The sequence below is a fragment of the Notamacropus eugenii genome, chromosome 4 (assembly GCF_028372415.1).
Source record: "Notamacropus eugenii isolate mMacEug1 chromosome 4, mMacEug1.pri_v2, whole genome shotgun sequence".
Taxonomy (NCBI): domain Eukaryota; kingdom Metazoa; phylum Chordata; class Mammalia; order Diprotodontia; family Macropodidae; genus Notamacropus; species Notamacropus eugenii.
Window position 1 is genome coordinate 33,240,379 of NC_092875.1, and position 12,694 is coordinate 33,253,072.

At 43.1% G+C, this 12,694-nt stretch overlaps 1 protein-coding gene across 1 annotated transcript in view; it reads right to left on the reverse strand.

Annotated features, from left to right (window-relative positions):
* Positions 1 to 12,230, reverse strand: part of OAS3 (2'-5'-oligoadenylate synthetase 3) — a 45,382-nt gene extending 33,152 nt beyond the window's left edge. Inside the window, exons 1-7 of the mRNA XM_072606501.1 lie at positions 11,927 to 12,230; positions 11,359 to 11,647; positions 9,644 to 9,819; positions 8,940 to 9,163; positions 8,261 to 8,414; positions 6,880 to 7,055; positions 4,736 to 4,788 (exon numbers count right to left, since the gene is read on the reverse strand). Coding sequence (XP_072462602.1) covers positions 4,736 to 4,788; positions 6,880 to 7,055; positions 8,261 to 8,414; positions 8,940 to 9,163; positions 9,644 to 9,819; positions 11,359 to 11,647; positions 11,927 to 12,112 — 1,258 coding nt within the window. The 5' untranslated portion in view covers positions 12,113 to 12,230. The remainder of the gene's footprint in view (positions 1 to 4,735; positions 4,789 to 6,879; positions 7,056 to 8,260; positions 8,415 to 8,939; positions 9,164 to 9,643; positions 9,820 to 11,358; positions 11,648 to 11,926) is intronic.
* Positions 12,231 to 12,694: the final 464 nt, after the last annotated feature.

Genomic DNA, 12,694 nt, shown 5'->3' on the forward strand with positions numbered 1-12,694 from the left:
TTTAAGGCTTGCAAAACATTTTAAGAATATTATCTCATTTTTTCTCAAAACCACCCTGGGAGGAAAGAGCTAGTATTATCCCCATTTTCTAGATGAAGAAACTAAGGCAGGCTGAGGTAAAGTGACTTGTCAAAGGTCGCACAGCAAGTGACTGTCTGAGTCAAGACTGGAACTCATGCCTTCTTTAATTCAAGTCCATCATTCTCGCCATTGTGCCATCTTTTATTTGTAAATTTTTTTATGTGCTTTATTTTTATATCAAATTCATCTCCTCTTCTCACTTAGTGAGCCATCCCATCCAAAAACAAAAGATAAAACAAGAAGGAAAAAACAGTCAAAGCAATCAATACCACCCCCACCCACTCCACACACACACCATGAAAGGAGAAAGGTTCATTTTGTTCCAGTCCTTCTCTGGGTCCAAGCTACACTAATTTCCCTTAATAATATGGATTGCACATGCATAACCTATTATCTGAGTGCTTCTTGTCTCAGGGATGGGGGAGAGAGGGCAGGAAAAGGAGAGAAAGAATTTGGAACTCAAAACTTTAAAAGAACACAAATGTTAAAAAAAATTGTTTTGACATGTAGCAGGGGAAAATATATGTATACATACATATATATACATACATACATAAGAGGAGGACTGGAAAGGGGCATGGAATGAATGAAATTCTGAAATCCCCCAAAGACTGGAGTCCCAGGGGTAAGTCACTTGAAATGAATTCTGGGACTCAAGCATTCTTGAGGTCAAGGTGGTAAAGATTTATTATACTTTGCAGCAGGCAAGAGTTCTTAGGGAACCTGCGATTCAAAAAGGGTACAGGTAAAGTTTATATAGGATATTCTATAGTAAAACATGTGCCAAGTGTGATGACTGGGTGATTCAGGGTGTAATTAGGAAGTGGTTAAGAAGTGGTTAGTTCTTAAAGGAACATGCACTTTTGGTATCTACTTCAAAGGTATTTTACCCAGAGTTCATCTAGGGCCTACATGGAGGTGTGGTTTTAGGCCTAAAACGTCACTGTCAACTAACGATCAGGACTACCTAAGGAATACCAGGCTGCTCTCGTCAATGTGTTCTTAGACAAGAGAAATGTAAGGGAGTATATGTATGTCTAAGTCTAGGGTACATATGATTGGTCAGTGAGTAAAAAATGTTGCTGTGACCCAGTACACAGTCAGTTCAACCAGTACACAGCTGGTTCAAACTGATAAATTCTGTAGGTGCATCTGGTTACTGTAACAGGAAAGGAGATAACAGTTTTTGCTGGGGCAGGCTGTTCTTGGGCTGGGGAGAAATTGTCTGGGATGGTGTTTTGAGGCTAGGGGGAAATGTGATTTTAGAATTGGGGTCCAAGCACAGGCACCCAAGCAGACCATCTCTCTTTCTCTCTTCTCTCTCTCTCTCTCTCTCTCTCTCTCTCTCTCTCTCTCTCTCTCTCTCTCTCTCACACACACACACACACACACACACACACACACACACACACACACACACACACACACACCTTTTCTGCCTGTGGGAAAGCAAGCTCCAATACTCACTACTTGGGATCCATAGGATCATAGACTTAGAAGTTAAAGGGACCTTCAGAAGCCATCCAGTGCAACCCTCTCATTTTAGATTTTGGTTGTTGTTATCAGTGGTGTGATTTTCTGGGCAAAGATACAGAAGTGATTTCCCATTTCCTTTCTGGGAATTTTAGAGATGAGGAAACTCAGGCAACCAGGGAGAAGTGTCTTGCCCAGGGCCACACAGTTAGGAAGTGTCTGAAACCTGATTTGAACTCTGTTCTGAAGACTCCAGGCTTGGTGCTCTATTCCACTGGGCCACCTATGCCACCTAGCTGCTCCATCTTATATCCTGCTGAGGGATTAAGTGACTTGCCCAGAGTCACATAGCTATGGAGTGTGAAAGACAGGATCTGAAGTCATGTTTTCCTGAATCCCAGTGCCCTATCTGCCTCTCATAAAATTCACCTTTCTCCCTCTGCCACATTTCAGAATAAAGGGAATATACCTATGTAATATATACACCCATGTAGGGATATTTTACAACAAAAGTTGCAAAACCTTCATACACTTTGACCTAGATTCACATGAGTAATTTTTTTCTATCCCAAGCAGTTTATTAGAAAAAAAAATCAAAGACCTGTCTCCCCCCAAAAAATCAGAGTAACCCTATTTATAGTAGCAAAGAACTAAAAAGAAACCATGGGGCAGTTGGTGACACAGCAAATAGTGTGCTGACCCTAGAGTCAGGAAGACCCGACTCAAATCCAGCCTCACACACTTACTACTGTGTGACTCTGGGCAAGTCATTTCACCCTGTTTGCCTCAGGGTCCTCATCTATAAAAGGAGTTGGGAGAAGGAAATGGCATTCCTTGTCAAGTAAAACCCCACAAGGGGTTGCAAGGAGTTGAACGACAAATGATGGAAATGAGATGGGATAGGGAAAAAATAACACCTTTATTTCAATGTAATTGATTTCCTTTGTAATCTATTATTTCAAGTAGGGGTCTTACCAAATTGTCAAAGGAGTCCATTGGTACACAAAAGGTTAAAAGCCCACACTCTAATCCTAGTAGCCTTGAATGTCAAAGGATAGTATCTCCAGGTCCTGGCAGCTGTAAAACCCAGCCTTCCTTACGCAATGTTAATCAGTCATGTTTCTGCCTTACGCTGTGTATAGCACGAAACCAATCCTCTTCAACGATCGAACTAGCATTTATTGAACACCTATTATGTGCCAAACTTTGTGCTAAGCAAAGAGAATAAGAAAAAATAAAGCTGGCTCAGCCTTCAATGAATTTATATTGGGGGACAGCAAGGGTGGGGTCAGAGGAGGGGTTTTTCAACATACACACAGAGAAGGAAATACAATTTGAGGAGAGTGCCTATAGTAACACATAGACCAGAGGTTCTTAACCCAGGGGGTTGTGAACATTTTAAAACAATATTTTGATAGCTAACTGTATGTAATCTGAATACTTTGGTCTCATGTTTTGGGGCCAAAGGAGCTCCATTCACTCTTAGGGTTCCAGAACACCCTGAAGGGTTTGGGGTGTTTCTTCTCTATTGCTATCAGCTTGAGCTCCCATTGACTGTTCCCCCATGGTTGGCAACTTAGGACTGGTGCTTCATTCAACCAATTAATGTTGATTAGTTTTTACAAAAGGATTGGATTAAAAGATAGACAGAATAAATACACAAACATTCCCCCCAGCACCTCTGGGTTATACTCTGCTTTCCACCATGCCAGTCTAGGTAAGGTAGTAGGTTCAACTTAGGTTAGTTCCTACATGCAATCGGTTCCACCAAGTTTGTATCTGGGGGTTATGTTAATGCTGGGAGATTGCTTGCTTCCACCTTCACCGGGCTGGGGTCCCAACGGTCACTCCTTGTACCTCAAGGCATCAAAGCTATGCTCTCAGCAAAACCAAACTTTGGAATGAAGGGATGGTGAGCAGTCCTCCAGACCATTCAAATTCGTGGTGTGATAGGCTCCATTCCCTTTACTGGTCCCTAAGCTCCCCCAAGAGCACTGAGGATAAAGCTCACAGACCTTTTTGAATGACTCCATAGTCAAAGAATTTCCTTTTTATCAGGTTTCTTGTTGAGTCATTTCAGTGGTGTCTGACTCGTTGTGACACCATTTTGGGGTTTTCGTGGCAAAAATACTGGAGTGATTTGCTGTTTCCTTCTCAAGTTCGTTTCACAGTTGTGGAAACAAGCAGAGTTAAGTGACTTGCCCAGGGTCACTGAGCTAGCAAGCATCTGAGGACTCATTTGAATTCAGGATGATGAGACTTCTTGATTCCAAACCCAGTGCTCTATCCACTATACCACCTACCTGCCCTATCACATGGTCAGTTTATCAGAATCATTCACAGAAGATCTACACATATCCAATCTGTCCAAGATGCTTTCTTTACGTGTCATCATGATTCTCCTAGAAGTAAGCTCTACTTATGGAGAGACATCATCCCAGATGCTCTGAACATGTCCCAGACCCTGATTGCATGTTTTTCCATATCACTGGTTTCCTTTGAAATCCTTTATATTCCATTTTGTGTATTTAAAAATACAATTCAAAGAAGGGGTATACAGGCTTTACCAAACTGCCAAAGGAGTCCAGGATTCAAAAAAGATTAAAAATCTTCAACGTAAACCATGATCATTTGAGGAGGGCGATGGAGGGGTATGAATAGCTAGGGAGGTTGGGAACAGCTGCTTGTAGGGAGAGGCAGGGAAACTCAGTCTTGGAGGACTCCAGGGATTCTCAGAGAGAGAAGGGAGAAGGGAGCATATGCCAGGCATGTGTTTTCCTTTGTAATACTTACTTGACCCATTTTTTTTCACTATAGTCTTCTTCTAGTGCCCCGCTGCTGTGTGGAGGTGACCATGGGTCTCTGGAAGGTCATCCTAATGGAACCTCAGATCTGATTAGTCCCTTTCATCTGGAAAGACTCCAAATATGGAGCATGGCTGTCAGTTGCCCAAGGACAGTCTACCTGAGTTTGGGAGGGCACAATGCTGCAAGGTTGGCCAATAAGAAATGGAATCTAAATCATGATGACAGCTCTGGAGAGGTTGCTATGGGAACCCATAAACGGACAATCTTCGCAGGTCCTTGCAGTATATATTGAAGGAAGCACCCCCATTTTATCAATAGGGAAACTGAGAGCTAGGGAGAGATACTAAGCATTTATTATTGTTGTGAGAGGCTGCCAGCAGCTGCTCCAAACCCAGTCCTCAAGATGGCATCAATGACTGACCAGGAACTAGCAATGGAGAAAAAAGTCAACTTTATTTAGTTAATGAGGATACAGTTGGCAGTACAGATCAAGAAAATGTGTTGATTGTGGCAGGAAGTGCCTAATTTCCCCTTGACTCCCTATTTCTCATGGAGATGCCATCAGAATGAGACTGCTGAGCCAGTGCATATCGTCACTGGGCATCTCTTTTCATGTTGTTTGGCCTCTAGGTACCATATCACCAGTGCAAAGATTTTACATTATGCTTGAAACAAAAACACCATTGCGTTCTAGCTGCCTACTGTCTAATGGCATTCCCTAGGTGCCACATCAGTTGATCAACAAGCGTTTATTCAGTAATGCAAAGACAAAAACAGTTTGTCATCTCAAGGAGCTCACAGTCTATTTAACTGTGATGTTTAACAAGTTGGAGAGACATAATTTCTGGGTACTTAGTCATTTTATTAATAAGGCTAGCCTGTTACTAAAGAAGACATCATTGGTACTCTCAAATTCCCCAAACCCTCCATGGCAGTGGTCTCATAGTTAATATGCCCTTGGAAGAGCAGGTGGCAATCAACTCTGATTGGTTAACAATAATAGTCCTGACACAGCGGAGTTTTCCTATTTTTTACTTTTGATAAAATCTAGTTTAACTTTAATTTTATCTGAGATCGTAATTCACTGATTTTTTTTTTTTACATTTTACATTCTATTCCTGCTCCTATTTTATCTTTGTATCTTTCATTTTTATCTTCTAAAAGCAACACATAGCTGAATCCAAATTTTTAATCAGCTATTCGTTTCTATTTTGTGGGTAAATTGGTCCCATTGACATTCTAAACTACAAACACTTGTGTATTTTGCTCCTTCCTATTTTTCCTCCCTATCCTTCTCATTTTATTCACCCTATTCCTCCTCAGTTCTCTCTGCTTTCGAGAACTGTTGAAGTGTAGAAAGGATAATTTTGATTATTTTAAATTAAAATTTTCTTGTATAAATAAAACTTAACATAACTAAGAACAGAAAGAATGTAGAAAACTAGGGAAAAAAACTTTCACAGACAGTCTTTCAGATAGGATGTGATTGGGTTGGAATATTGCTGTGGTGTAGGAAATGATGAGCTGGTTGATTTAGAAAAACATAGAAATACTTGGATTTAGGGAAGATACTATAGTACAGTCTTACATACATGTGTATGCATGAATATGTTATTATATGTGTATGTTTAAACATACACATGTGTGTGTATATATACACATATATTTACATATATATGTAATCTCCATGCTTAATTCTAGCCTTCTTTAGGGTGGAGAGTGTAAAGGCAAGCAACCTGGCACACATCCAGGATGGCCTACTAGTACAGGTTCCTAGATCTGCTTTTCTAAAATGAAAGCAATTCTTGAGGGGCCAAAAATTTTCTTTAATCACATACACCAACAGAGAAAATGCAAGCAGAAAAATAAAGACCAACATACAGGGCTTCTAACTGACCATAAGCAATACATACATCACAGATCAACAGTCAGATCCAACTGTCTGACCACATAGTTACCAGAGAGAGATATACCAACATCTGAGTTTTCAAAGAGGGGGTAGGCTCCTTAAAGGCTACCCAGAGTCTCATCTCATCCCCAACCTTCTTCCAAAGAGTAAACCCCAAAGCAATACCTCACCTCAGACTACATATATAGACTTTTCAGAGCCAGAAGGCATCACAACTCCAGTACTTCAATGCCTAATTAACAAAAGGTATGAAAGCCTTCAAGCCAGCAAACCTCTCCATAAGCAAACTTCCCTTAGTGGGCTCCAGCAGAGACCTATTAATGGGCAAGGGAAGATCTTTAATTATCATTATAGGGGGGATGGGGAGAAAGAAAGGGGAAAAGTGAAGTATAAAGTACACAGCAGAAAAAACCAACAACCAAGCAAAGAAAAGCTAGGCAGCTTTGAAAACAACGGGTAGTATTTATTATATAGGCTTTCTTGAAATGGGAATTTATATATAAGGTCTACTATGCCCATAGCAATGTTTTTTGTTTTCCTTTCTCATCTTGTATTTATTTTTTTTGGTGAGACAATTGGGGTTAAGTGACTTGCCCAGGGTCACACAGCTAATGAGTGTCACCTGACCATTTTTTTATATTGGAGGCTATGAGTAAAAAGAAAGAACACCAAAACCATAAAAGAACACAACACAAACAGCAACAAAAACAATCACAAATGCTGAAGTCCCCTTCTGAGTAACCGGATGGGGGATAGCCTTTGCTTCCTTTCAAGGTCTGCTCCACCTGAAAAGAGAACACATTTAACTTTGGGGAATCTGCCTACCCATGATTTGGTGGTGGGAGTAATACAGGAAGAACTTCGGGCTACCACATGGCACCAAGTGCATAGAGTGCCCAGGTTGAAGTCAGGAACTCATCTTCCTTAGTTCAAATATGGTCTCAGACACTTCCTAGCTGGGTGACCTTGGGAAAAATCTCTTCACCCTGTTTGCCTCAGTTTCTTCATCTGTAAAATGAGCTGGAGAAAGAAGTGGCAAACCACTCCAGGATCTTTGTCAAGAAAACCCCCAAAAGGGTCACAAATATTTGACTGAAAATGACGGAACAAGAAAAAAACAAAGAACCTTGTACTGGGAGTCTAGAGAATTGCATTCAAGTCTTGGTTCTGCCTAACTGACTTTATGTCCATATTTAAGACATCTATCCTCCCTGAGCCTCAGTGGCCATATCTATCAAATGAGGACAGTGTAAGCTCAACAAGGCCCAGCAATGTGACTATGAAAATGAAAGGCTATAGGATCTTCTAATGAAGTCGAGTACACTAACAGGTCCTGGGAAGTGACCATCCCAGTGCCCACTGTGAGTTGGTACCCAGTGGGTGTACACTGTTCAGTTCTGGGGACCAGGACACTCCTTCTCTCTCTTTCTCTCTCTGTCTCTCTCTCTGTTCTGTGCTACCTCTCATAATTCCACTGTTTAATTAAAAGTTTCCGTTGAAAGTGATCTTCCTTGGGGTAGACCGAAAAGGAGTGGGGGACGGTGTACAAACATGCTAGGGTCCAGGTTAGGGTGGTAGCTGTGGAATCAAGGAAGAAACCTTTGAAATCTCCCAAATCCCAAAGATCATGGGAAGTGCCAGTCTCATGGTGACCCATGATGGTCAGGGCCCAGCTGGAACATGCAGGTCAGATCAGGGGTAGACCTCCAGATAATAGTTTCAGATGACCATGAGTCTGAGGTCAGAGGAGCAGGAGGGATGCTGTGCGGAGGTGAAGGCTTCCTGAGCCCATTCAGTCTCTCTCTCTCTCTCTCTCTCTCTCTCTCTCTCTCTCTCTCTCTCTCTCTCTCTCTCTCTCTCTCTCTCTCTCACACTCTCTTACTCTCTCTCTCTCTCTCTCTCTCTCTCTCTCTCTCTCTCTCTCTCTCTCTCTCACACACACACACACACACACACACACACACACATACACACACCAGGGAAGACTCACCGGCACATTCCATGGCTTCACCCAGCTCCCATACCAATTTTTAAAGCATGGGGCAGATGACCATCTTCGAGCTTCTTCTGCCAGCTTGTCCCAGCGCCATCGACTTCCACCCCCTACATCACCAGTTGGGTCAGCTGGGTCCAGGATCACTGGCCTAAAGGGGAGGGCAGAATGAAAAAATTCCTCCCATATCACCAAAGCCAAGAAGATAATTGCTCCAGGCATAACCCTCTCCACATCCTTCAAGAAATTTAGACTGCAGTATTATCAAGAGTTGACATTGCCTTAAAGCTCTCTACTGCCAAAGCCTTTGCTTTCAGGGTCACGATTATTCTTCTAACAGGTCCTGTAAGGTGTACCACAGAGAAGGACCAAGACCCATAGGAAAATCTTGACCATAGTCATATAGCTAATGAGTAGGGAGGGATCAGGGACCAGGACATAGACCACTGGGGACCAATATCACTGAAAGACTAAATTTCCATATGGGAAGTGGTTAAGGGGAGAGGCAGATCACACGTTAATTATTGCATAGTATCTTATTCATGCATATGGCCTAAATCCTTGATAATCATTTAAGTCCCCAGAGGGACTCAGGGCAGAAAGGTTCAGAGCATCAGAGCCATCAGCTTAGAGTATTTGCTGATTTCCAGGGTGGGGTGGATCCTATCTCTGATACCTGGGTTTTTTCAGCTGTGATTTCAGGTACTCTCCAATGGTCACATCCTGAAAGTCATAGTTGATGGTCCAGTAAACTTTAAGCTTTTGGTAGTGTTCAATCAAATACAAGACTGTCCGGAAGCCCTGTGCTGTGTTGAAATCAGTTTCCTGGCTCCCATGCTCCCAGGCATAGACAGTCAGGAGCTCTAAGGCATACTGAGGGGGAAATGTCTCCCTTTCGACCTTTCAATGAGAAGGAAGAAGAAATAATTGAGAATGATCCTGAACAATGACTCTGGCATTCCTCCTTTTTCTCTCTTCTGACTCCCCCGTCCCAGACTTTTCTGTCACAATCATATATGCCCACATGCCTCCCCTAATAGAATCTAAGCTATTTGAGTGTAGGAATTGTTTTCATTTCTTGAGTTTGCATTCCCAGGGGCACATAGTAGATACCCTCTAAATTCATTTGATTAATACAATGAAATACAATTCATATATACATGATGTTGCATCCTCTCCTGAGTCACAGGGAAGGTCAGAAGCCATCTAAGTCTAGCCCCCTCATTTTCGAGCTGAGCAACAGGCTAGGTGACTTGCTTAAGATCACACAGCTAGTGAGTGGCAGGGCCATTTGAGTATCCATTCTTCTCTCATGAACATCCATTCTCCTCTCATTTTCCTCAGGTGTTTACCTCCAGAGTAACCAAAGAAGACTCCTACCATTCTGTACCAGTGTTTCACCAATCGGATTAGACTTTTGAGCTTGGTGCAGCGCTGTTTGAGAAAGAACTTCTGGAGCTCTGTGAAGCAGGTGGAGAATTCTCCCCCAGTCCAGGATTCCTTTATAAGATTGATGTAGACCTGGGGGTCAGGTCTGAAGCCTTTGTGCACCTGGCCTGTGGGGGGAAAACCAACTCAATTCAACTCATGTTTAATTAGCACCAGCTCTGATCTGCACCCCATGACTAGGAAAGTAGGGGTGGGATGCTGGGGGTAGAGACAGGGACAAGAGGCAGGCCCTGCCCACCAGGAGTTTGTATGTAGAAAAAAACAACCAGACACATGAAAGAGCTGACAATACAGGGCCCAGAGAGTAAGTGCTAGAGGAACTCAGGGGAGAAAGGTCACTGTGCTGAGTGCATCAGTGGAGGCTTCCTAGAGGAGTAGGATCTAACCTGGGCCTTGAAGGATGGATAGAATTTGCATAAATGGAGTGGAAAGAAGCCATGTCCAAAGGGGAACATAACTGGAGCATGAGCCTTTAGATGGGAATCATTAAGGATCAGTGAGGAGGCCAACCCAATTGGAACAGGAGAGGAACATTGGAAAAGAGTCAGAGGGAAAGGAAGAGAAAATTGGTGCCCTGGCTGTTGTTCTGAGGTAACTAGCTGAGGGTCTGGGCACCTGCTGTTTGCTTGTCTGTTTTATAATCTTATGTGTCTGAGAATTTATTGTGGATCACACTCAGTTGTGGCCACAGGTCATAAGATTTTAGAACTGGAAGTTGCTTGAGAGATCATCTAGTCAGGGGATTGTAAACCCAGTGTCTGTAAAAGTTAAAAAAACATTTTAAAAGAAGTATTTCAATCTAATTTGTTTTCTATTAATCCTACATATTTTATTTTACTTATTTAAAAACATGATTCTGAGAAGGGATCCATAAGCTTCACTACACATTCTCAATTTGTGATTACTTCTTGTTCATCTTGTCTAAAGTTTTTTTGTACGTAGTTGCTTGAATGTTGTTGTCCTCATTACACTATGAGCTTCCTGAGAGCTGGGACTGTCTTTTACTTTTCTTTACATCCTCAGTGGTTAATACTGTACCTGGCTCATAGTAGGTGCTTAACAAATGTTTACTGATTAACTGACTGACCAGACTGATAAAAGGATCCAGGACACACAAAACAAACAAAAGGGAAACATTTATGTGCCAAACATTTTACAAAAGTTACCTCATGTGAACCTTATAACAACCCTAGGGAGTAGGTGCTATTTTACAGAGGAGTAAATTGAGGCCAATGGAAGTTAGGTGACTTGCCAGGGTCACACAGCTGGCAAATATCTGAGGCTGCATTTGAACTCAGGTCTTTCTAACTCCAGGCTCAGTACTCTATCCACCATAACAGCCAGCTGCCTGTCAAGAACCCTTAATTTAGGTCACCTCGCCAGAGCCAGAGAAAGGCAGTGACTTGCCTGAAGTCACAGTAAATGAACTCAGAGTTGGGATTTTTTCTGATGCTGAATCCAGGAATCTTTTCTCAATGCCACGCTTCCCTTGCCTATCCGCACCACCCAAGAGGTAGGAACTCTATAACCCCTGAGTTTGTGGGTCAAGCAGGGAAGTTTCACCGTTGGAAATCAGCTGAGGCTGAGAGAAGCGGCCTGGGCAGGGTCTGTTTTTCTACCCAGAAGCCAGGTTGGGGGCTTCTTACCTAAAACATCAAAGGCCGGGAGCACATCAAAGTCCACCCACTCCCTGATCATTTTCGACCTCATCCTGAAGCTGAGCACTCGAGGGTTATCCCATCTGCTGACCTCAAATTTTACTGTAAACATTCTGTTTTGGTCACGTTCACATTCCTCCAACCGTTTCTTGATTTCCCAAATGAACTCTCCTCGGCGGTTTATCTGGTCCCGATAACTTTTGAGATCGCTGAGAAATACTACCAGGTCTGCATCAGAGCAGCCTCTCAGGGCTGTGCCTTTGCCAGATGAACCTCCCTGAACAGAGCAGAAACTGAGCAGTGAGATTATCTCTACAGGAAGACCCTTTGTCCAGAAGAAAAGAGGAGGGGTCGTGGAAAACCAGCTGCCCCCTCCCAGGACATCCCTCTGCTCATCCCCAGGTTCCAAACCTGTCTTTTAAGGACCTTCCCCCCCGCCCCCCCCCCCCCCACTCCCCAGGATCGCCTCCCCGTCTGGGGATTCTCTCTATCCTGAGCCTTCTCTCCCTGCCCAGATGTTCAGATCAACAGGTAAAGAAATCAGGCCCAGGCTCACCTTTACAACCTTGGTTACCCGAACTGACTTCCAGGTATCTCGGAAACACCTGTCCTTTAGGAAGGAAGAGATGGTGTCGATGGCACTTCGCACCTCTGTTCGGAAAGTGGTATCAGGCAAGAGATTCACCTCAATGTATCTGTCCAGGTCCCTGGGTTGAGTCTTCCAGAGAGTCATGGTGTCCATAGCCTGCACTGAGAGAGTTAGGAAAGCGAGATTTCAATGCCCAGCTGGCTGAGAGCGGAGCTGTCCCTCGTCTCTCCGTTTATTCAGTCAGCCTCAGGACACTGCTCGCTAAGAAAGCTCCGCTTCCTGAGTCAGTTTCGTTTTCCCGAGGATGACAATGCCGGGTTTCTGCTGCTCCATTCTAGACTGCATCTTTTTTTTTGTGTTAGCATGCTAGTTTTTTGTTTTTTGTTTTTAAAGAAATCATTCCACCCCCCTCCCAACCCCCTCTCCTCCAAATGGTGCTCTCTTGGAACAAGCGAAAATGAAGTACCTTTGCCCGTTGGTGCTGTTTAAAAGACAGTGATACAGTTTGAAGAGGTTAATTCATGGGTGTACAGAGTTGGAGATGGAGAATGTGATCTCCTCTGCATAGAGGTATCCCGGTGGCACAGTGGGTACTCAGAAAGACCTGAGTTCCAATCTGGCCTGACACTAACTGTAACCCTGGGCAAGTCACTGTTTGCCTCAGTTTCCTTATCTGTAAATTAAGGATACTAATAGCAACTGCCTTAAAGGATTGTTATAAGGCTCTAATGAAAT